This window comes from Clarias gariepinus, chromosome 4 (genome assembly GCF_024256425.1).
Source record: "Clarias gariepinus isolate MV-2021 ecotype Netherlands chromosome 4, CGAR_prim_01v2, whole genome shotgun sequence".
In the NCBI taxonomy this organism is placed as follows: Eukaryota; Metazoa; Chordata; class Actinopteri; order Siluriformes; family Clariidae; genus Clarias; species Clarias gariepinus.
The window spans coordinates 17339155-17363604 of record NC_071103.1 but is presented as its reverse complement, the minus strand read 5'-3'; the positions used below and the strand labels follow the sequence as shown (position 1 = coordinate 17363604).

At 35.4% G+C, this 24450-nt stretch overlaps 2 protein-coding genes across 3 annotated transcripts; one reads left to right on the top strand and one right to left on the bottom strand.

Annotated features, from left to right (window-relative positions):
* Positions 1-1967: 1967 nt before the first annotated feature.
* Positions 1968-4557, top strand: txnipb (thioredoxin interacting protein b). The gene is made up of 6 exons (XM_053494785.1): positions 1968-2452; positions 2580-2655; positions 2738-2885; positions 3013-3372; positions 3471-3773; positions 3880-4557. The coding sequence occupies exons 1-6, from the start codon at positions 2197-2199 to the stop codon at positions 3916-3918; spliced, it is 1182 nt and encodes a 393-aa protein (XP_053350760.1). The 5' UTR covers positions 1968-2196; the 3' UTR covers positions 3919-4557.
* A 7597-nt stretch (positions 4558-12154) lies between these two features.
* Positions 12155-23915, bottom strand: polr3glb (RNA polymerase III subunit GL b). 2 transcript variants are annotated; one of them, XM_053495287.1, is made up of 8 exons: positions 23634-23915; positions 20923-21079; positions 16330-16459; positions 15892-15960; positions 14243-14299; positions 13243-13310; positions 12936-13049; positions 12156-12829 (listed from the first exon to the last, which is right to left on the bottom strand). In XM_053495287.1, the coding sequence occupies exons 2-8, from the start codon at positions 21040-21042 to the stop codon at positions 12743-12745; spliced, it is 645 nt and encodes a 214-aa protein (XP_053351262.1). In that variant the 5' UTR covers positions 21043-21079; positions 23634-23915; the 3' UTR covers positions 12156-12742. The 2 variants fall into 2 exon arrangements, with proteins under 2 accessions (XP_053351263.1, XP_053351262.1); XM_053495288.1 differs by lacking the exon at positions 23634-23915 and having other exon boundaries at positions 12155-12829; positions 20923-21073.
* Between the last annotated feature and the right edge of the window lie 535 nt (positions 23916-24450).

Below are 24450 nucleotides of genomic sequence, written 5' to 3'. Positions count from 1 at the left end.
CATTGTACTGGCTAAGGAAGATATATACTCTGGCTGAGTATGCTATCTGCAGTGCACACTTTGCAAAAAGATCAAAGCTCTTCATAAGTAAGGTACACATCACTAATGTAGATATGTCACTGAAAATGTGAGTTCAAAGTATAAACCAAGGCTTTTAATCTGCTTTCAAACACTTATAAAAACTGAAACATAATAATAATAATAATAATAATAATCACCATCATTATAATAATCAGCAGCAGCAACAGCATCATCATCATTTTAAAAAGGCTGGGCTCAGACATGAAAACCTCTAAATCTATGACAGGTATCAAGTTTGAAATTTATGATATTTAGCATTTTTGGCAATTTCAGAATGGAATCCAATCTGCATGTATAAATGAGTTAAGATCTTGTGTCTATAAAGGTCTTAACATATAATTTACATCATTTTCCAAAAACATAAATGCTTCCGACAGGTCAAGTGAAAAATATTGATTATTTTGTTACAATGGTCCCAGTTCAGGGGTGGGATATATTGTATAAGGCTTCAAGTGAACTGTAAGTTCTTAAAGGTGATGTGTTGGAGTCTCCAAATTAGCAAGTCTTGTGTTTTTTTTTTTTGTTTGTTTGTTTGTTTGTTTTTTGTATGCAGCAATTAATACCTAACAAACATGATTCAAGGAAGGACAACCAGTGAACCAGTTATATGGTCATGGGCACCCAAGGCTCACTGATGTGCATAAACAACAGACAGGTTTGAGAAACATGACAAAGAGGACAAGGTGTTGATGAGGCTTTTAAGTTGTAGAATTTGCTTCAATGATAGCTACTTATCCAGACCCTGCAAAGATGCAGCTCCTCCCTCTTATGTGTAGTGCAAGAAGCCTATATAGGTTCCCATTCTCCAAAAACAGCCAGCTAGGCAGAATGGCTTCACTAAACTGCTGCTATATCACAGCATCAATCACAACTTTGATTGATCCATGTAGTAAAAGTATGCATACACACTCCGACTGACACGCCTCCCGACTGTGTCAGTAAGGATGTCCTAGGAAGAATATACCTTTGCACCTGTAAATGTGAATATACAGTAGTTGTTGTAGTTGTTAACTTCATGGGGTACCACAGCTTCACATCTGATCCGCACAACAACTGGGCACAGGTTTTACGCCGGCCGCCTTTCCTAACGGTCCCGTTTTATCTAAGCTTGGTATCGGCACTGCATCCAGTTGCTTAGGTTTGGGCATTGGATACTAAACCCAGGCCTTCTGCATGGCAGGCGAGAAACCCTATTGAATCACTATTGCCCATAGGATTATAGTTTTTTTTTTTAATAATCAACTGTAAACCTTTACTCTAACAGCTAATTCAAGGCAAGTCACATGTTGTACATATTCACAGGTAGTAGATGCATATTAAAGTATAAAAGCAAAGGTTAGTACATTTTTCTTTACATGTAGGATCTGTTTTCACCCAAAAAAATGTGTCTGTGATTCAACACTGGAAAAAAGTGTGAATTCTTTATTTAGGGAAAAGAATGAAATAGAGACAGAACCTTATATACAAAGTTCTGAAAATAGATAAAGTTATCTGCCATTAAATATGACTTGAAATAGGGCCTATATTCGTAGAAAGAGTAATTAATAAAGATGATTTATTTACCGCGTGTGTACAATACACTGGAAGCGTGAGGAATAAAACAGAATCTGATAGGGTGTCCATGTAGGGTTCCTCTTACACGCCCCACCTACTCTTATAGTACCGCTAACTGGCCACGCCGCCTTTTCCCACTAAGTGGTGAGGTCCACGCGGTGTCCACGCGCCACTGCTCATCGTTCATTGGTTAAAAGATACACAAAACAACACACCTGGCCAATCAGAGCGCAGCGCTAGAAGTAATTCATAGCGTACACGCGTTATTCACGTGTAGGCATGTCAGGTATAGCCACATCATATTCTAAGGAGGATAGGCCAGTGAGCGGTTTCACATGTTGGTAAATATAAAACAGCTGTGCCCATATTCTCTTCATAACACTGCCACCACGGAACAAACAGACACTTAAAAGAAAAAAAAAAACAACAATTAATAATTAAACCTGTTGAAGTTGTAGAACAGGGGAGTAATTTAAGTACAGAGAGAAAGTGAGCAGTGAAATTCGGCGCCTCTTTAAATTTATTGTTTTATCGCGTGTTAGTTTGGTGTAAAACGCGAAAATGGTTGTTTTGTCTAAAAAACCAAAAACTTTTAAGATTGAGTTCCACGACTCCAGCAAGGCTTTTTACAGGAGTGGAGACAAAGTGGCAGGTCGCGTGCTGGTGGAGGTGTCGGAAACGACCCGAGTCACGGCCATGAGACTGCACGGGATCGGCTGCGCCTGCGTGGAGTACAGCAAAGGGAAGCAGCGCTGCAAGGATGCCATTGATTACCTCAAATACCAAGATGTTCTTCACCTGGACCAGCAGCCTACAGGTAAAATAAATAAAACTACACTATAGTTTAACACACAGTTAATTTTGTGCCCGTCGATTTAAAGAACGACTTAAACAATCATTATAAACTAATTTATAATCTGATGTGGTCTGGCTTTGCTTTTAAGATTCGGATGGCTCTGTTACTCTCAGACCTGGAAACAGATACGAGTACACGTTTGGGTTCGAGCTTCCTCAGTCAGGGTAAGCATCTTTACAACCTTGAGTTTGTCAACTTCTGCTTGTTATGCAGATAGCTAAAATTTAATTATTTCTGTTTTCACAGGCAGCTGGTGTCCTCATATAAAGGCAAATTTGGCTCTGTTGAGTACTATGTAAAAGCAGTGATGGAGCGGCCCCGTCAGTCTGATGTAGAATGCAAGAAGTATTTTCAGGTTGAGGAACCGATTGATGTCAACACTCCTGAACTTACAGTAAGTCAGCCTTAACAGTTTAGCTGATTATAAAATTCCCCATTGGTCATGGACACTACTTTACACTCAAATGCATGTCTTGAGATTTTAATTTTTCTGATTTTTTTTATTTTTTCTCTCTTTCTAGTCTCCTGTTGCAGGGGTAAAAGAGAAAAAGCTGACCTGTATGTTTATCCCTGATGGTAGTGTATCAATCTCAGCAAAGATTGATCGTAAGGGTTATTGTGAAGGAGAGAACATCTGCATCGATGCCAAATTTGAGAACACTTGCTCTCGCATCATTGTCCCGAAAGCTGCTATTATTATCAAACACACCTTCTGGGCCAATGGTCGCACTAAGGTGCTACACGAAAAGATCTCAGCTGTCAGGGGCAATCATATCATCTCTGGTATGTGTGACATGTGGCAGGGCAAGACCTTACGAGTGCCAAAACTAAGACCCACCATCTTGGGCTGCAACATCATCCACATGGACTACACGTTGATGGTGAGTTCAGCAGGCGCCAACAAGAGCCATCATCGTTCATATTATGTCTGGGGTTTACCTGCATAGATCTTAATTTATTTGTTTTGTATGTGTTACAGATTTACGTGCACATCCCAGGAAGTGAAAAAATATGTTTAGAGCTTCCTTTGGTCATCGGGACAATTCCTTTTACTGGCTTTTCCAGTCGTACCAGCAGTATGAGTAGCCAAGATGGGAGCTCAGCAGCCACTAGCAGCCTGGTGTCCATGCCCTCTGCTCCGCCTAGCTACAGTGAAATACCTCTGCATGGCTGCTTGGACCCATTCATCACACCGTTGCTCAATGACTATGATGAAGATGACTGTCCTATCTTCATGCATGCCAGAGAGCACCATCAGACACCCCCTCCAGCATATACAGAGGTATGCAAACGTTATGTCTAAAATGTGAAAGTTTGAATAGTTCCTTAAGTAAATTAGCAAAAAGTGAAAAAGCCTAACACTTTGTCCCTGTCCTCCTTTGTTGCAGGTGCAAGAAGGATGCAGTTGCAGTGGCACTACACTCTAGTTAGTTTAAACAGCTGAAGATGCAAAAAAGTGTTTATTTTCATGAGAAATTAACTGCAGATGTTCTTGCAAGTTATGAAACATATTTACATTTCAGCATGTAATGTAATACAGGATGCTATCACAATATAGTGAAATTATGTAAGAATTAGCTTCTGGAAAACAACATTAGACTTTTGTGTCTACTTTGTGTTTCTTGATTATTTCTGGGGTATCCTCAGTTTTTAGATCTAAAAGAGTTTTTTTTATTTTGTTATTGTTGTTTGTTTGATTTTCAGATGGAAGTTGAGCTTTTGCCATATTGGCTTTGTGATGGGTCTGCCTTTATAATCATTCCAGATCATAATTTAGAAAAGATCATTGAGATTGGGGGGGACAAACAAACAATGTAACAGTGGGCATACAGTGTCTTTTTACTGTACTATATTAAATAAGAGTTCAGAGGGCATCAGAATGCACTTTTGAAAATAGTATACAACTTTGTATCAGAGTTAATGGTTAGTTTGTTAGATTATGATAATGACAAACGATTTACTCATAAACATGTTAACAATATTTTCTAACAGTTTGTTTATTTTTATTTTAATTGCACTCATTAATATTAAAAGAGTGCAGAGTTGCTTTGGAAATTTAAGAATTATATAATTAATGTAATTTTTTTGTGTATATATTTTTTACATATATCTAATTTGTACATGTATACATATATGTCTTAAGGGCAAAGTTGCAAATAAAATTGGAAAGAAAACAGTTTCAGTATTTATTCCATAAACTAAATTATGTAAATACATATTTGAATCAGTGGCCAAGCTAGTCAAGGACAGATGAGCTAATATTACTTTGGGGGGGGCTCTATTGAGTAACAACATTAGTCAATAAACATTAAGTATAAAAAAGAATAATGCAGTCCAGAAGTTTCAATGCTAGTTCTACTGGAATCACCTGTGATTTTGCTAAGCTTATGTACAGTATGTACGGGTTTGAGTTCTTAGATCCCTGTAATGTGGAGGAAAGGTTGGAAGCAGGGTATTCAGTGGAAACCCAATGGAGCAAATCCAGGAAACACAATATTATTAAATACCACCTGTTGTGTATCAGAGATGGTGTTAGTCACAGTATCTGTTAAGCTGGAAACAATTCAGGGGCTGCCTAGTGACTTATGTGAATATCATCCTCCAAATACACGGGGATGGCATAATGGTGATGTGCATGTAGCCCTGCTTGGTGCATTCAAAGAGTATACCAACTAATACATGTCAATAAAAAGACATATATATCACTATATGAAGCTAAATTCTGCCACAAATAAAACATTTCTCTACTTGTGAATGAAGTATAAGTCCTTATGCTTTTTAGTCAAAGAAACTTCATTGCTATTGAATTGATCATTTATATTTGGTTGCAATAATACACAACTACATAAAAAGTTGAGCTGTATTATTCTCACTTGGCAATATGAGATCATTAAATCCAAATGTAGTTTGCCTTTCTGTTATTATTCTAATGTATGATGTCATCTTACACCATATAACAGACCAATTTAACTCCAATAACAATCTTTGTTGACTGGTGACCAATTATTAAAGGGAAGCAAGGAATTTTTTAAGCAATTGTGCAAAGTACAGCTTTACATAACAGGGTACAGAAGGTATACGTGCAGGAGAAAATGTACACATTACAGTACGTGTGAATCATGACATGGGTGTGCTCAGCATGTCTGCAGCCATCAAGGCAGAAATCTGATGCTGCTGTTTACTCCCACTGCAGCTGTCCTCGTAGAGTGAACCTCCTGAAAAAGGCCCAGGGTCTCTTTCTGTCCACTCCCCCTTCCTCGCTTTCTCCTTTTCGAGCAGTCCTCAATCTGCAGCACCCTCCAACTTTAGCAGCAGCCATGAACCAACTTTGTCACCACCTAACATTGCCTTGTTGCTTTCATGCTCTGACTAAACCAAAATGTTGTTCAGTTAACAATTTTAAGGACCAGCATATTATTCGATAATCACTATGAGTGTGTGGTTCTCCTATGGGAGGTTTTTGGCTGGTATGCTGTGGTTTAGCTTCACTTTTCTCCATAAAACACAGGTTTCCAAATCCAGTAGTACCACCTGTCTTGCACATGTAAAGGTTTTCCCAGCTCTAACACACCAATAACCACTTAGGAAGGGCTGTTTACTTAGCGGATTAACTGGATAACACTAAAATACATACGGCCAACCACAATATTGGTGCTGATTTTTTTTTCAGGTTATACATATAATACATAAGATTGTGCCAAAGAAGCTATTTCTGAAGTTTATGCAACATGGAAGTGACCAATCTTGGTAAAAAATTCAAGCTGCGAACTTCAGCTACAGTCTGTTGGAAAGATGATTTTAGATGTGTACCAAAAATGGCCATTTTCAGGGTTATACTGTCTTGCTTCAAACAAAATTTATTTATACTTCTATGAATCTGAGCAATTGACACCACAATTAGTTGTTATATTGGTCTGTTATATGGTCTGTTATATTAGTATAGGCTTTTAGAGGCCTATAACCTGTAATCTTTTTTGCACTTTAGAATAGTACACTTTTTCAGGTCTTTTCATGTTAAATCTAAATTGGCCAAGTTTCATCTGAACGACAAATAAGATCATTGAATGATTTCAAATTTAAGATTTAAAATAAAAAAGGTACGTAAAAAGGCATGAAATTGTATTTACTGTAGCAAATGTGTAAGCATAGATTATGAAAAATGGTATTATATGATTCTATCTGAAAATTCACTTTTTTACCTAGATGCGACAATAGTGTCAATCCCATGTTTTGGCCGATGGAATATAGGGTACTCCAGGACCAATGTTTGGAACCTCTTCTTTTAGTGAGAAGGATTACTGCAAATTAACAACAAAAAAAAACAACTCCTAACTGCAGCTCTCCTACAACATTTATGACACCTATGAAAAAAAATTCTATCCTAATAGGTATGCACTCTTCCAGAATGACAGTCTCCTCATCCAAAGAGTCGTAGGGATTACCAAATGGTTGAGTAGTCAGATACCTCGTAGTCACCAGTTCTCAAAGTAATGAAAAAACTTTTTCATTAAATGGAGATTTTGGACTGGCATGTTAGACAATATTCTCCACGACATCATCAAAACATTAATTGAGGGAATATTATGTGAATGAATGGCGTTTATCCCTCTAGTATAGTTTCAGAGACAAATAATCTACCCACTGAAATTGTTCAGCTTATATTGGTCTAATTGTTTAATGAGACACTTTAAATGTAGGGACGAGTAGGAGGAATAGACCGGCTGAAGGGATAAAAAGGAGCTAGTGGTGGCTCTACATAGGCCCTTCTGCATGCTTGGAAGCAGCCCTGAATTTGTAGTGACATTTGATGCACTGAGGCCACTATGTTTGCTGAACCATTCAAACCAAAATGTCAAGCAAGCAGCAAACCGGCACCCTGCATGCTGAAGCACACTCCACACACATTCTGCAGACACACACATATCATCCACAAATACACATATATGCGCACAAACACTGATATAAACCTACACCTTTTGATGCCCAGATGCTGAAATTATATGAAATGACTGTGTGACATACATAAGTGATATATCTTTAATGTCTCCAAATAAAATAAAATATTAGAAATACACAGTGTGTCGTTTATTGGGCACATGACTAAACAGGCCCTTTGAGATGTGTAGTGGTTGGCATTTGGGGTTTTCCTTGTATGCGATTGGCTCCTAGCTAGAATCATGCAACAAGATTAGGCAATGATTGGTCAATGTCTTGTTTCATGTGCTGAGTACATGATCTAAAGGATAAACATCTTGGTTGCTGAGCAAAATGGAAGCTTAGTGAAATTGCAGACTATTGGCAAGTAAGTAATTATAGACCTAACAATAAACATGACTTAATTTAAATAGGGGTTTGATTTAAATCTTAACTTTTCATAGGACTTTAATTGTTTGTTGACAACATTGAATGTTGGGGAAAAAATAGTTTTATTGTCATACACTAACATTTCAGGTCAGACCTGGGTTTATTAATTCCAAACACACCTGATTCAGTTCACCAACTAATGATTAAGCTTTTCCTGAGTTGAATTTGAGCTTTTGGGAGAGAAGGAAGAGTGGTCGGTCTCTTAAAAGACTTTTTCTTTACCTAACACTCGTTTGATCATTAGGGACAGATGGGAGTGCTTTCCTTCAGTCTAAAAACAGTGTACTGGCAAACACTTTGGATTATCCAGGTCATGGGTGCTGTGTTTTAATAGCATCCCAAAACAAGACTTCTAACTAACCTTCAACATGTTTTGCCATTTTTAGAATTCTGTCTCTAATAAGACACTGCTCATCATTTTGACATAATTTCTCTGGGCTTTCTTCTTCTACTTCTTATTCTTATTATTATTATCATTATTTACACTGCATGACATTTTACCAGATGAAATTTATGATTCCTGTCTTTGATGGCTCACATTGTCTGTAGTGGTCAGGGAGGACGGGCTTGTCAGATACGGCTAACAGCTGAGGGCTGGTGCTGAAAACTAATCCAGGCTTGTTGTGCATCTGGATTATTCTTATACAATGTCAGGCATGAGAACAAACTGTTCTTGCAAGCTGTTGTCTCTGAGGATGCCATGACCTACTAATTGAAAGTGAGGCACAGGAAACTAAAAAAAAACAAAAACATTTTCAGTATTCAGTACATTAGCATGCTATACACAGAATGTTTGTATATTATAAAGATTGCAGGGTGAATTATATCCATGCAATTTCTTAAAGTGTTTTGCAGAGGTTGTAATGCTAAATAAATGTAAAAAGTCCAAAAGACCAATTGTAGCATGATGCTTTGTGCACATCATACAAAAGCCTATGTTGAAAAGTGTATGCTCTAAACCAGGCCATACAAAAACAGAAAAAATACATATATAAAACTAAAAAAATAAATTAATAAACCTTTAATTTTTGTAAAGCTGCTTTGAGACAATGACCATTGTTAAAAGCACTATATAAATAAAATAAAATTGAATTGAATTTCATGAAATTCATGAAATTTCATGAAAGTATGAAAATGAACAAAAGAAACAAAATGATGTATACAGTATATATATATATATATAATACTGGGGATTTCAAACTATAAAATAACACATATGGGATTAGGTAATTACGTAACAACAAGAAAAACAACAGTTAGTTGTTATTTTAAGACACAGAGGGCAGCCTTTCTGTAATAGTTCTTGCAAGAACAGTATTATCAAGTGCATTTGCAAAATCTGTCAAGCACCATAATGAAACTGGCTCTCATGAAGGCCATCCCAGGAGGGCGAGACCAAAACTTACCTTTGCCGCAGACGAGAAGTTAATTTAGAGTTATCAGCCTGAAAAATGACCAATTAACAGCACCTCAGATTAGAAGTGTTATGAAGTAGCAGAAACATCTCAATATCAACTGTTCAAAGGAGATTAATGCATTTTTTGGACGCCTTCAGCATTCCTTTACAATGTAGAAAGAAATAAAAATCAGGAATGATCATGGAATTAGAAAGTGTTTCATACTTTTGTATAATATATTAATTGGAGGCGGGGGGGGGGGGGGCACAAAAGAATTAGTGAGGTCAGACACTTATGTTGGACGAGTAGTCCTGGTGGAGTCAGCACTTTAGTTTATTCCAAAGGTGTTCAGGTTTTCCTTTCAATTCTTCCATACTAACCTTGGCAAAGCATGGACCAATTTGACCAATTAAACCTTATACAAAACCTTAAGTTCAGGTATGAGTATTACTGCAATTCTATTATGCCTCATAAAATCATATAAATGTGTGTGTATATATATATATATATATTATAAACAGCGTTCAAGAGCAAACATCAATTACTGAAATAAATAAAAAAAAATTCTTGAAGGGAACAAATGAAGTGGAGTGGAGAGTTTCATGAAGGATTGCTTTTGTTTTCAGCACACAACTGCTGCTCCTCTCTTATACACGCCAAGTGCTGAATTTTAATTAAAGAGGATGAAAGACATATGCACACATTCTGCTTTGTTTGGCTGTTTTAGTTTATTTACATTAAACCTGTGAGGATCCTCTTGTCAATCTTGCCATTGTGGATATAACTGCAGTATACTGTACTGTATATCATCATATATTTTAGTTCATGTTTCCTTTTTCTACCTAGGTATGGTATTAACTGCATATTTAACAGTTGCTGGTTGTACTGAATGTCAGCACATGTTCACATTTTCTCCAGAACTGCACTAACATAAGGTAAACTGATTGTACAAAATGGTGATTAATACTTAAAACACTTTAGCAGTATTATCAGTAGTCAAAGATATACTGGAAGATCTGCTAAGAGACAGTTTTAGATGTCTATGTGCTACACTTGAGCCCTGGGTTAGCACTTGATGTACCAGTCACAGGCTCATGTAACAGTATTTAGTAAAGGGATGCTGAGAAAGCATAATGGACAAATTACTATGCTGACCCATCTATTTTGTGCTTTTTCTCAAAAAGACAGTTAGGAACCATTAAAAGTACATAATATTTCGATACTTTCCAGTATAAAGCATGAAAATTCTATTTTAGAAAACCATACAGAATTAGTAGCGATAGTCATTATCCTGCAGTTGTCGGAGACCCCAGGCCATGTCTGGGTACCTGGGCTTTTGAAGAAAAAGCATGCGCAGGACTAGACACACTGTGAAAGAATGCAAGCAGCAAAAACCTTTCTGACATAAAGCTATGAACTAGTGAGGTTTTACAAAAGTATGTGCAAAACGAGACTGCCTGCTGAACAGCGGAGCAGTGGTGTCCAGTTAGGCTTCTAATCATTCTGTCAGGTTGTGATGAGCAAGCTTGAGGGATTTTACAGACATGCACTGATTCATTCCTCAACCTCCAGCTCTGACCTGGTTTGTCCTGGATAAAGTTACACTGTGGGAATCTTCCACTGAATACAGTTCAGTAGTTCCCCGAATAGAAGACCTTTCTTGGAAAAGCTCCTGTTCTTAAAGAAGAGTTCATGAACTGTTGGGGATTTCAACTTATGCTCCCTGCAGGGTCTTTTTAGGTCGGATATTATATAATAAATGTTAATTTATGGAATTGCTTTGTTCAATGATTCAGAGGATATATCCTGCCATCTCATTATTACCATCTTAAAAACTTTATATTACATATTAAACACATTTGTTGTGAGGGTGATGGAATGTGATAAATTACTAAATTCATGATAAAAATGTTACATTACATGATTTTCAATTTAACTGCTGTTATTATACTGATTGTTTAATATTTTATAAAAGTTAAATAATCATTAGTTACATCATCTTTAGATATACATGATGTGGCCAAAAGTTTTTGAACACATGACTATCTTATGTGTAAGCACTCATATGTGCTTTTTAAACATCCCCTTACACTTCCTTTTTTATCTCAACTCCTTTGAACAGGCCTTGCACTAGATTTTGGAGCGTGGCTGTGGGGATTTGTCCATTCAGCCACAAAAGAATTAGTGAGGACACAGTCCTGGTGGAGTCAGCACTCTAGTTTATTCCAAAGGTGTTCAGGTTTTCCTTTCAATTCTTCCATACTAACCTTGGCAAAGCATGGACCAATTTGTGCCTGGAATAATTGTCATGCTTAAACAGGTTTGGGCCTCTTAGAACCACTGAAGGAAATTGTGAACTTACATCATACTAATCATAATGGATGTGATGGTCTTGTGTCTACAAACATTTTTATAATATATAAGGTACAATCTATAATTCCTTACATAATTTCTAATTGTAATACTTATTTGATGTAACATAAAATAGCTTGAACTAGCAACTTTATTTTAATGAATAAAATATGCCAGCGTTCACACTCTCCAGTATTAAACATAATACAAAACCTTAAGTTCAGGTATGAGTATTACAGCAAATCTATTATGCCTCATAAAATCATATAAACCTGTGTGTGTGTGTGTGTGTATATAAATTTACACATATATATATATATATATATATATATACATACATGTGTGTGTGTACCTCCCTCTGTATCGGGACTAAGAATTCAGCAATAAACCTAGGCGAGTATTTCACATTCATTCATAAATCAAACCTAAATCACTAGGCTCATTATCATTTATTGGGGATAAATAATTAATTACAGCAAGAGAAAATAATCCCACTGTCTTAAGCTTGCTTATAACAAGTGTTATATTGGAAAAAGTTTCTGAATGTACTCAATAATCAACACAAGTGTTAGCCAAAAACTGCATTTAATATTCAAATAACAACATTGTATAAAACTTTAAAATTGTGTACAAATTGTGCTCCTTGTTTTCTGTTTAACGATTAAAATGACAATAAAAATGATAAAACTAATCCGAAATGTTACTATTAATAAGAAAACAAAATATACAGATATCCGTCTACCTGGCTACAAATCTCTTTTAGAACATTTTATGTCGTGTATTTTCATGCACTGCAAAATCTCAATTGGTCAAATCTATTGTGCTCATTTAACAAGGCAACGTGTTTACGTTACATCTTCATGAAATTGGCTAATTACTGTACATTTAAAACTTATTTTTTTGTGTGCTTGTAAGTAAACCTCAACTGTGTAAAGTTGATTATATCTTATAGCATGTTAATCCACCAAAAGGTTGCACTTCATTTATATCATGTTCAATCTCACTGTGAAAAAATTTTCATGTGTTTCTGTATAACAAACTCAGCTGCCCAGAGAAATCGTCAGCAATCCAGCCATACTTAAATGTGTGAGGGATTCAGATTCACTCAGCTTATCATTTGTGGCTTTGCAGTTCTGCATCAGTAAACAGCCTCATCCATATTGTCATCACTGTCTGCACCAAAATCCTCTCCATTTTCAAAATAGGACATGATGTAGTCTGTCTCCTGTTTAAATAACCATAAAACACACGCATACACTTTTTTTTTAGACTGGAAGAGGAACACGTCACATACATGATCATTATCTTGTCGGCCACTATGGAAACCTTACCTCTTCGAACTCTTCTTCATCATACTCCTCCTCCCCCTCTACCTCTTCATCCTCTGCTTTTTTCTTTTCACCTTCTTCTTCATCAGAACTCACCTCCTCCTTTTTCTCCAGCGTCTAAAGGATTACATTTGACAAAGAATTTGTGAAAATGAATTGGTCATTCATTAACTAACTGTTATTTATCAGCCAAAATATTTGACCACTGAAAATTAGTTTTCTATGATGTAAAGACAGATTTAATTTGATTTAACTATAGAATAAGAAATAATGTGCAAGTTGTTTGTATAATAGGATAACTGGATACTACCTCCAGTTTGCGGATGATATCTTTATCCACTTCTGGCTGTTTTCTGGTTTTGGGAAAGACCTTGCTTCCTAAAAATACACATTTCACCAAAAACAAAACCATCTATGCTTAGTTCAATATAGAGGACAAAATGATAATGTGTAAACAGTATCAGTTAGCATCAAACAGCACTAGGCTGGAAAAACAAGCATTAAAATTAACACTAAAAGCATTAACATTAACACAGACTGTTAATAACCAAGCTGTGTAAACATTTTGTCTGTAATATACTTTTTTTGAGTCTCATGTAAATGGAGCATTATCTTGTAGCATTATCCAGTTAGAATGTATTATATATTTATATCTTGTTCTATAGAGGTGTATCTTGTTGAAAATGCTATTAAAGCAATAAGATACATAATAAAGGTACATAACTAATGAGCTAAATGCATGCTACCCTCTCAATGCTCTAAGAAAACACTGTTTTCTACACCTCTTGTTTTCTGCATCGTTCACCACTCTGTCTGCAGCCTTTCATTTTGAAGGTGTGTGTAATGGCACAGAGTGCTGTCTTCCTGATTTCCCCTGAGACAGCAATGAGTCAGAGCCTACCTTCCACACTTAAAGACAAGAAGACAAGGCTGCCTCTTCCATGTGCTCTAATTTATGCCATTTACCCTCTTTAAAGATGTGTGGCTACAGAAAGGCCTGAGTGCTGTGAAAGGACACACAACTGCAGTGGAAAGCAACTTATAAATTCACACTGCTAACAAGCAGAGGACTTCACTTTTCAAAGGAAATATATTTAAAGGCTGACATCATTTCTGTCTAAAAGCTCTGTGTGTATCCTCTGCGGCCTGTGAGACTGGAACAGCTTTCCCACCAATATAGTGTGCAGTGTTACTGTGGTGTGGCTTTAGATTGTTTCCCTGAAGAGCAGAAAGTAGAGCTGCTAATCAGCCTGATTCTGCATGCATGGAAGTGTTCGTTCAGGATGTTGAGCAAAATGCAGCTCACTAACTCTCGCTTGGAGGCCTTTTCACCCGCACACGCAGCTCTTTCGGCAAACGCTTCCAGTCTAAAAAAAAAAAAAAAAGGTAAAAAAATTTTTTGCTAAATTATTACAAAAACAAAGAAATCAGAAAAGACAACAGAATATTAGATCAGCCAAAAAATATATACAGGGAAAAATAATAATAATAATAAAAAAAAAAAAAATATATATATATATATATATATATATATATATATATATATATATATATATTACAGTAAATATTTTAATACTAAATGTATTATATGACAATGTTATGATAATAATAATACTATTAACTTCATTATAATTTAATTTCAGCTAAATAATTATAATATTATATTAATATAATATACACCATTGTATTTTTCTTTTCCTGAAGTATATATACATTTCTTTGGATGACTCTGTATATAGCCTATGTGAAATGTAAAATGCCTGTGAAAACCTAGCTTAAGTTTTTTTTTTTTTTTTTTCACTACACACACACACACACACTAGGGATGTTGAAGTCATCCTGGGACTTCTGATATATATGTAAAATTCATAAAAAATTATCATTTTAGTAAACTGAAAATTAGATGTAATATAAAGTATATACAGACATATTTATTATAATATATTTTATTATATAATTAATATATTGTAATTAATTCATTATATTATAATATAATATTACAAATTATTTACAATATAATAATTATATAAATTAATAGAAATTTATTATTTTAGTGACCTTTTGTGAGCAACACATGGGTTGATCTAATCATTTTAACATGCTCCAACTTGCCTAAGACTTGCCTTATAAAACGCAAAATAATTATACGTTATAGGGAATAAGAGTAATGTGTGACTACAGCTGAGCCGCATTAACATGATATGTGAAATTGAAAATAAAATTAAATCATAAAAAACTCGAATGTGTCAATCGACCATGTAATCAAAAAAGCACTGTGCTGAAAACCATGCACATTTATTTTTTTATTATTTATTTAGCTGCAGATGTTTTACTTCCACTTCTTTTTCTAACTTTTTTTTATTAATTATTTATATATTTTTTATAACAGTTAATGCATTGAAACTATTAATATCTACTTATAATAGGAATAATAATTAATACATATTAATAATGGGAATGTCAATACATAGTTCATATATATCCTTATTTACACAGTAAACATCTTTAACATGTTTATTATATTGTTTATTGTATAATTTATTATATGTATTTATTGTCCCTCCTGTTTATCACTGTTACATTAGTGTGTAACCTTGAGATAATTTCATTTCTAATATTGCCTTTGACTATGAAGAGAGGAATAGAAATATAGCCTTGACTTGAATATTAAGGTAGTACATAAACAAATATGCAGATCTAACTGTGTCTGTATTGCAGTACTGTTCTCAACAGCCAGAGCTTTGTTGAAGATAAGGCGTTTAATTAGTGTGCTGAGAACCAATCCTCGCTTCATGGTAATTTGTCATTCAATTAACGGTGTCAATTCAGGCTCCATGGGAGTGATGATCCAATGGAACAAACCTCAGCGACATCCCTTAATAACACCGCAGATCAAGTTTCAGTAAAACATTCAGCCCTTTTATGTTAGGGAACATGCATTCTCAAATAAAACATTTACCTGGGCTCCATTCATTGGTGTTGTCAGATGGTTCCATATTCTGATATTTGTCAGAGTAACGTTCCACATCTGCCAAAAAAATAAATAAATAAATGAAACCATCTGCTTATAACAAAAACAACAAATGTTGACAGGATAATGCATTACAACTATCTGTGTATAAAATATATCTACAAATTGTAAATAGAGCTCTTTTATAAACTTGCTAGTGCATCATCATGAACCAAAGCTAAAATAACTGAATTACTGTCCATACAATTTAGGTCAGTAACCAGCCACTGTCAGCTCCATCATGAAAACGGCACTGTAGAATGACAAGATTTACAACCTCATGACCTACCCCCATGAAAATGGCCTCATCTCTGCCTAATACATTAATGATAAAACTGTAACTGATGTAATGAGTTGTGATTTATTGCTGAGTGGAGAATCAGTGACCTTTCTTGGGTGCAGCAGGTCGTATGTAGAAAGGCAGAGTCTTCATGGCACCTCGGAACTCCTGCTTCAGAGCTAGCATATATTCTGCTTCTTCTCCTGTCTGTAACGGCACTGGCTTGTGCTCCAATGGCTTTCCATTTAAACAACATGAAAGTTTAATATGTTTAACATGAAAAACATAGTTACATGAATGTAGTTAACCATGAAAATGATTACAGCAATATTCATACAAATTCTCAGAATTGCAGTATTGTCTGAGCAACATGATGCTATGCAGGGTGTCACGAGAAACAAACAACAATTTACTAGAAAATAAAAAATATATACATTTTGGGGTAAGTTTATTTTATGTTATAATAAATACATAGTTATCAAGTGTCTAGCCATATGTGCTGTAAGTCACCTATAACATAACTGTCTCATTCTTGTGGCTCATTTTTTCAACGTCTCGTTCATTTATTTCCACTTACAGTACAAATGTAGTATGGTGAGACAGAATGCTTGGCTCATTTGTGTTCATTTCATACATTTTACATAATTAAGACAAGGCTGAAGGCACCATATAGACTATCCTGAAACAAGCTTGAAATAAAAACCACTAGACAAAAAAACGTTATTTAGGGTAAATTAATTCTGTTTCTCTGAACTAGGTGAACTATTTTTAAGGGCTGGGGTTTGTATCTTGTTTGCTGGCAGTAGGCTACGCAGTTAATTGCATTTTTTTTGTTATCTTAACCTTAGCTTCTAAAACAAGCTTAAAAGCTTAAATAGTAACAAAAAATATTACATACTGACAAGAGAATCAAACAGGGAGAAAAATGTGAGACTGAATCTGTAACAAAAAAATGAAGATATGTCTGATGTTTGATCTCAAACAAGACAACTCAATTTCAAGTTTGGCGTTTAATAATCTATTCAAGCAAAAGTAAAAAATACTCTTGAAATACTAAGGCACTTTTAAGAATAGCTCTAAGTCTTATGCAAAGGCAGACATTTACATCTGCAGTGTTACTTTTGTCTCTGTTCTTCCATGGCATTTTCTTCTGTTGTTGAATCTCAAATGGCGTGCCCTACATATAGTGCACTACTTATTGTGTACAACACCATAAGTACTAAATTAGAAATTATTTGAGATTCTTGTGTTATGATGTGCCATTTTTTTATTTCTCATCTATGCAGAATATTGATGAGGTGTCATATCTTTGCCATAATCCGTGTAAAACTAATTCCCAGTGTGGATCAGCATAGTCTGCAATCATGACCGATATGGACTACAACAGATCTATCACAAACCTTCTCATATATCATGCAAAAGGGCTTTTACTCCACACTGACATTGTGAAGGATATGCTGTGTGTATTCCCACAAGTCATTACCTAACCTTGATTTTCTGATTGTTTCCCCCAGTTCTGAATCTGTTAGTGGTTTCCTCGTCTTGCTCTTGCCTGCCCTAGTTAATGCTGTTTGTTAATGCTTTGACCTTTGCCTGCATGGTGACTATGATTCTGGACTATCGTTTGCTAGGTATAACAGGTTTGCTTGACCTGCTCTGCCTTCCCTACCTAAGGATGGTGTCTAGATGTTGATCTTTTTATTATGCACATTTTTAAACAAATCATTTTACCCCAATTTTAGGGTAAAATAATTTCATGTAACCCTATTTTATATTGTGAAATAAATCTTATATAACAAACTCCTTTCGTCTTATGTTCTGTATCACAGCCAGTTACATTTATCACATCTTATATTGTCATATTATAGTGTCATATTCAACACCTTTATTTAGGCACCCTATTATTACCCATATTGTGTATTCCCTAGTTTTTAACATGCAGTGCATCTTCACTCTCTTTGCTTCCCTTTAAATTTTGTATTCTAGAGGACTGAGACAAACCAGAAATTGTGCCACTGTATAACTATTTACAGGTTTAAACCAGACACTGACTCATGGCCTATATAGTATATGATTTAGAGCTACACAGATACAAGCGACCAGCATTTGGCAGGGAGGTGGAGAGGCTCCAAACATTCACATTAACAACGAGTATTACTGTTATTTTAGTAAAACAACATACAGTACTGTGCAAAAGTCTTACGCACTCCAGATTTGTATATACATGTTTTTGCTTTTCAGTAGAAAAGAAAAAACATTCAATCAATTTCCACATTCTGAAAAAAAGAAAGAAAAAAAAAGGAATACTAAAGGAAGCTTGGAGCAACTCACCAGCCCATCCTCATGGGCAAACTCTAAACCAGTCCATGGTCTATAGATCCTGGGTTAACTACAGTACCTGGGTTAAGCAATTTGCATATAATTTAATATTTAGTTTAAATTAAATTGTTATGTTCTAACACAGTTGCCACAAATAGCTGCTATTTGATTAATTCCTGCTAGAACAAGATAACTCAGCATTTGGTTGAAAATTCTCAACCAGCAAGCAAGAATTGAAGAGGTGAATCACCATGTACCTTATTACTTACTTGTGTTTGGATGTGACAGAAATTATTCCCAATTTTTATAGAAAAACTTTATATGCAATATCAGTCAAAAGACTAGATACACCTAATTCAATGGTATTTCCTGATTTTTTTTTTTATTTGATTTCTTTTTACATTGTAAAACTATGCTGAAAGCATTCAAAACATGCAATAATCTCATTTGAACAGTTGATTTTGAGATGTGTTTGCTATGTAAATGTGTTTGCTGTTAAATGGTGATTTTTGAGGCTGGTAACTCTAACTGACCTCTCAAAAAAAAACAATGAATTAAAAGAATTAGAAGGTGTGTTCAAACTTTTGACTGGTACTCTATAGCTAGCAAGGGTTAGCTAGTTAGGTTATAAGTTTTCAGTCGCCATGTGGAAAAGAGAATTGATTTTATAATTTATTTATAGCTAGCAATGCCACTTGAATCAACAAAACTTTGATCATTTTGGCTAGGTTCTGTTTGCACTCGCCTACAAAAATGATGAAATTAATGTTACGTATTCTATTTCCTAAAACATAAACAAATTAGAAATTTACACCACAGAAACCCGAAACAGGAGAAAGAAGCAATTACTGAGGATGAATGACATCTCTAGAACCCAGTGTCAGGTCAGTCTCATGATGCTACACATGTGAGTCATGAAGTGATTAAATGGTGAGAATGTTCCCATCATCAGCTAGAAGTCAAGAAGCCTCTCCTCAGTGGTAAAACCAAGTGGTGCTCAAATCACCAAGACTTCTCACTGAGAGAAATGTATTACCTTGTTCTTTGCTCAGTAGTTTATATTTTGTTATTTTCAGCAGTTTGTCTTTCTATGTGGTGTTTAGTTGATGACTGAGTGATTGATTGATTTGTAACTGATATAATGTATTATTTGTATTTTTTATATTCTTTTTTATTACTATTTTAGAAGCATAATCTAGTTTTTGTAAATGTATCCTGTACAACGTCGTTCCAAAGAAATTTATTTAACAGTTAGTTATGACAGAGTAATCTGACTGGATGATAGGCATTCCATTACTGGTGATATTGCATGGTAATAGCACTGGGATGTTTAACTATATGTATATATAGTAAACTACTGTAACTGATGGTCATGAGTAAAAATAGGTCAGTACAGTCCACAGTACTAAGGAGAGAGCAGCTACATGTAAAAACCCACATTTAAGGCCAGTAACAATCTGATATCGCTAGGTCATTTTAAATAACACTCTATGTAACAAATGGTACTGTAATAAGTGACTGTAATTAGTCATTCTGAATGGACTCCACGGTATTTTACTTACAATCAAGGCAAGCTATAAAGCTAACTAGCTTCTAGGAAAAGGCTGGATCCAAAACCCCTCTCTAATCCCTGAACGTGGGCACCACTTGGTGTGTGCTACAAAGGATTCTACTCCCTACATAACACACCAACTTTTCATTTAATGCTATTAGGGATTAAACTATAGAGCCCAGAAGTTAACAGAGCTGATATTTTAAAAATTTAAATTAATAGATTTACAGGACTGTCCACTGCCTGTATATTTTATTCTCCTCAGCCCTTTGCCTACATTGTACCAGTAAAAATATAAAACTACTTTCACCGCTGTTAATTAACTATTAGTTACCAGCTCCTATAGTTGCAATTAGTTAGTTACGCCTAGCACTGAAGGATGTGTGTTAGCGAAGCAAAATAACTGGTTATATAAACAAACAAATCATAATCTGTTAATATTAAATGGTGTCTGTTAAACTGTTATATATAAGTAATATCACACTTCTGATTGTGCTCTTGTGCTAAATATCAGCACTCTCATCTGACATTGCTTTACTATAAAATGAAACAAGCTCATCAAAACATCAGGTGTTTTGTCACAAATTGCACAATTATTTCATTAGTTCCTGTGTGTTCATTAACAACCTATCATGTCTTTCATAATGGATTCACAAACACTCTTTTATATATCTCATATCCATATCCATATCTCCCAGTCTGAGGGAGTCATACTTTTTGTATTAGCCAGATGCTGGTGCTGATGTTCTTCGGTACTCCACAGTTAACTACAGGCAGAAAGTAAAACATTTGCATGTATACACAGCATTGTACATTGTATGTAACTCACAGGAAACAGTGGTGTAGGCTGGACAGTGGATGGTGGAAGGTTCTCTCCTTTGCCTATTCCCACTGCCTCCACAGGAAAACTGAGCTGAGCTCGTCCTCTGGCACGACCTCGCCCTGCCATTCTCAGCTCACATTCAGCCGAAATCAACGTGCAGCTTCTGAAAATGGACCAAAGATGTCATGACAGTGTAACTGAAGACATGTTACAGGGTGTCTAATAATTCAGTAAACAACAATACATACACATTTATTTATCTACTTTTTCAAGTATTGTTTATATTTCTTAATTTCTTACAAGTGAAAAGGGTCATTAACATTGGATAAAAGAGTAGTGTTTTGGATTTTTTGGTAATCTTATTCATTCCTGACTTTTTAGACATTGTATATAATTTAGAGCTACACAGATACAAGAGACCAGCATTTGGCAGGGAGGTGGAGAGGCTCCAGACATTCACATTAACAACGAGTATTACTGTTATTTTGGTAAAACAACATACAGTACTGTGCAAAAGTCTTATGCACTCCAGATTTGTATATACATACATTTTTTGCCTTTCAGTAGAAAAGAAAAAAGAAAAAAACATTCAAGCAATTTCCACATTCAACTAATTTGCACATATAAAATCCAGAATTATCGGCACCCTTCAAGAAAACATTTGCAGAATTTGCATGGTTTAGCTGATTTTTAGACTTGTATACGGATATTGAACACCACCAAAATGTTTAGAAATCAAATAAGATGTATTTCATAAGCAACAAAATACAGCTCAATTCTGTAGACAGATAGGAACAAAATTAAGCTTTTTGCATGTACACATTTCAGCCAGAAAAAAAGTGTATGTACAAAAAAAAAAAAAAAATAATAATAATAATAATAATAATAAAATGTGGTGAATCACTGATTTTGATTGTCACTGCAATAATCCAAAATATTAGGGGGCGCTCCGATCAGGGTTTTAAGGGCCAATCACTAATCCCTGATCAAAGAAATTAGAACTGGCCAATACCGATAACAATCGCTGGTCACAGGGGTGTGGGTTATTGAGATCTTACATTTAAAGTTACATATTTATTGTGTAGTATTGTTTATTTAATATTTATAGCAGTAGAAATCAACAATACTCTAAACAGCAGTGTGCAAATATAATTAAGATCTGAAAAAGTATTATACATTTTTTACTTTTATTTAATGCAAGGAAACATATGCAATATATACCTTTCTGTTATTTCATGTGGACTAGAAAGAAACGAGAACCAATAAAATAGCATATGCTCGGCTAAAGAGCAAACATTTTCCATTCCTTATCTAGCATCAGGGGGGAAGAAATGCTGAAATGCTTATCTGAAATGCGACTGTTCTACTATACTCACTTATTATGCATGAAACACAAAGCTGTCAATGAATAAAAAAATCAAAACTCTACACCAAATGTTTTTAAATAAACATAGACATCAGTCACTTTGTATTTGGAGAGCCAATCATGGCTACTTGTTAGTAGTATTAAAAATATTGGATCTTCTGCATATTTAAGTGACAGTCTATTCCTCTTATCATCCAGAATATGTGCAGTCATGCTGAATAGTCACTCATGCCCACATGCACAAAGCAGTAAGGTAAGTCTGGTGTTCTGCCTTTTCACAAAATTCTACCATCACGTAAACTAACAGAGTCACAAAACCCTATAAAAAAATGGTAGATGATAAAAAGGTAAATGTTCTATAACAATAGAGCATAATTTGATACTTAATTATAACATATTTATTGGAGGATTTCGGGGTAGCATATTCTGATAGACAAATATTCCCATAGAATCATGTGCACAGCACACTATCAGCAAAACAAATGAAACAGTTCCCAAGCTTGTCGGTCTTGGTATGCACCGAACCCTAAGGTAGCAAACAAAAACAAAAAAAAGAGCATTGGCAGAACACCGGGTTGCCTCGGCCAAAGCTGGGAACCTCTCTTTATTTCTCTCTTTGTTGTACAAAATAAGTGATTATTTGCAGATTTCAATCAGCAGCCGACCTATCAACAAAGAAATGATCCTGGCACAAAATGGCTGTGTTTTAAAGGTAATTTTAGTCTCTGAATTTCAACCTGCACAAATCCAAGAAAATAAAAGCTCACAAAAATGTGGTGTTTAGAAGAAGGTCCAAGATCCATCTATGAGTATCTTCAGTGCTGTTAAACTTTAAGGGAAGATCCTCAGTACTTTTAGTCTCTCCTTGCAGACAACTTCAAGAAAGACTATTTGTAGAAGCGCAAATAATTTTGGATTTTTTTGCATGTTACATGAGTCATGTAGCCACACTATATGGACAAAGGTATTCGGCCAAATCTATTGATTATTACATTTCAGGTGTTTTATTCAGGCCTCTTATCCCCAGTCAAGGGCAGTCTCAATGCTTCAGCATATCAAAACATCCTCAACAATGATAGGCTTCCAACAGTGGCAACAGTTTGGGGAAGGCCCTGTTGCAAAGGGGGGGACAACTCAACTCTATATTAAAGTATATATATTTGGAAAAGCATACAAAGCTATTGGAAGTTTGGCCAAATACTTTTGTCCATATTGTGTACGTGTTTAGGAAGGTGCCAATACTTTTGGAGCTGACGGTGTCATTTGTGCATCACAGTGGCTAAAGCCGTGCACAAACAAAAGGAGTATGAAACCTATACAGTAATCACGTGAAATACATATCTGAACTTACTGTAAATTCCCGTGCCTGGTGTCCGTGGAGTCTAGTGAAGAAGTTCGTATTTTAAGTACAAAAACAAAAGAGAAAAGAAAACAAACTATCTAAGGAGTTAGCCAGCTAGCTAAGCATGCTAGCTTTACTGTAAGTGTCCCCGCGCAGCACCACTTCATCAGGTAGTGTTAATAATGCAAACAAATCACAGTGTGTTAATTACACAGTCATAACTAAATGTGCGCGATATTAGCGCCCGGCTAAGTCGGGTACGAAGTTCCGCGCCAAACAAACGTAAACCAAATGCACAGCGGAAGTGGACACACGTCCCGCCCCCGAACAGCACAGCCAATCAGAAACTGTCTGCCGTTTCACTTCCTACGAACCATTTGCGCGCGCTTGAGAACGTCAGGCTTAATGCAATGCAACCATAACAGCTATTAGCCTCAAGTCTGCATAAAGGCTAAATCGCCTGTAAACAACTTCTGCAAGACAAAGCATTTAAACCCAAATCTAGCTGCTTACAGTTTGCTGATATGGTTCCAAACATGGTACTAAGGATATGCAGAGATTTCTTAACACCAGTATTTGCTGAGTTTAATTTCCTAAGTTCTACAGTAACTGATAGTGTGGTTCGAGCTTTTTCCATATTAAGATCTTCAGATTATAAATCTCCATAAAAGTCAGCGGGAATTTAAGAGCTTACCTTACCACTATTGTCACAACACTGAAGCTCCAGTTTATTAATCATTTAGTTTGGAATTTACCATTATGTATGGAAAACAATAACATTGGTTTTCCATACATAATGGTAAATTCCAAACTAAATGATTAATTT

Coding starts and splice junctions, on each gene's coding strand:
- txnipb (XM_053494785.1), top strand. CDS start 2,197: ATGGTTGTTTTGTCTAAAAAACCAAAAACTTTTAAGATTGAGTTCCAC. Junction 2,886..3,012: donor TCAACACTCCTGAACTTACA/GTAAGTCAGCCT, acceptor CTCTCTTTCTAG/TCTCCTGTTGCAGGGGTAAA. Junction 3,774..3,879: donor CCCCTCCAGCATATACAGAG/GTATGCAAACGT, acceptor CCTTTGTTGCAG/GTGCAAGAAGGATGCAGTTG.
- polr3glb (XM_053495287.1), bottom strand. CDS start 21,042: ATGGCAGGGCGAGGTCGTGCCAGAGGACGAGCTCAGCTCAGTTTTCCT. Junction 13,311..14,242: donor GAAAAGGCCTCCAAGCGAGA/GTTAGTGAGCTG, acceptor GTGTATTTTTAG/GAAGCAAGGTCTTTCCCAAA. Junction 13,050..13,242: donor ATATCATCCGCAAACTGGAG/GTAGTATCCAGT, acceptor GTAATCCTTTAG/ACGCTGGAGAAAAAGGAGGA.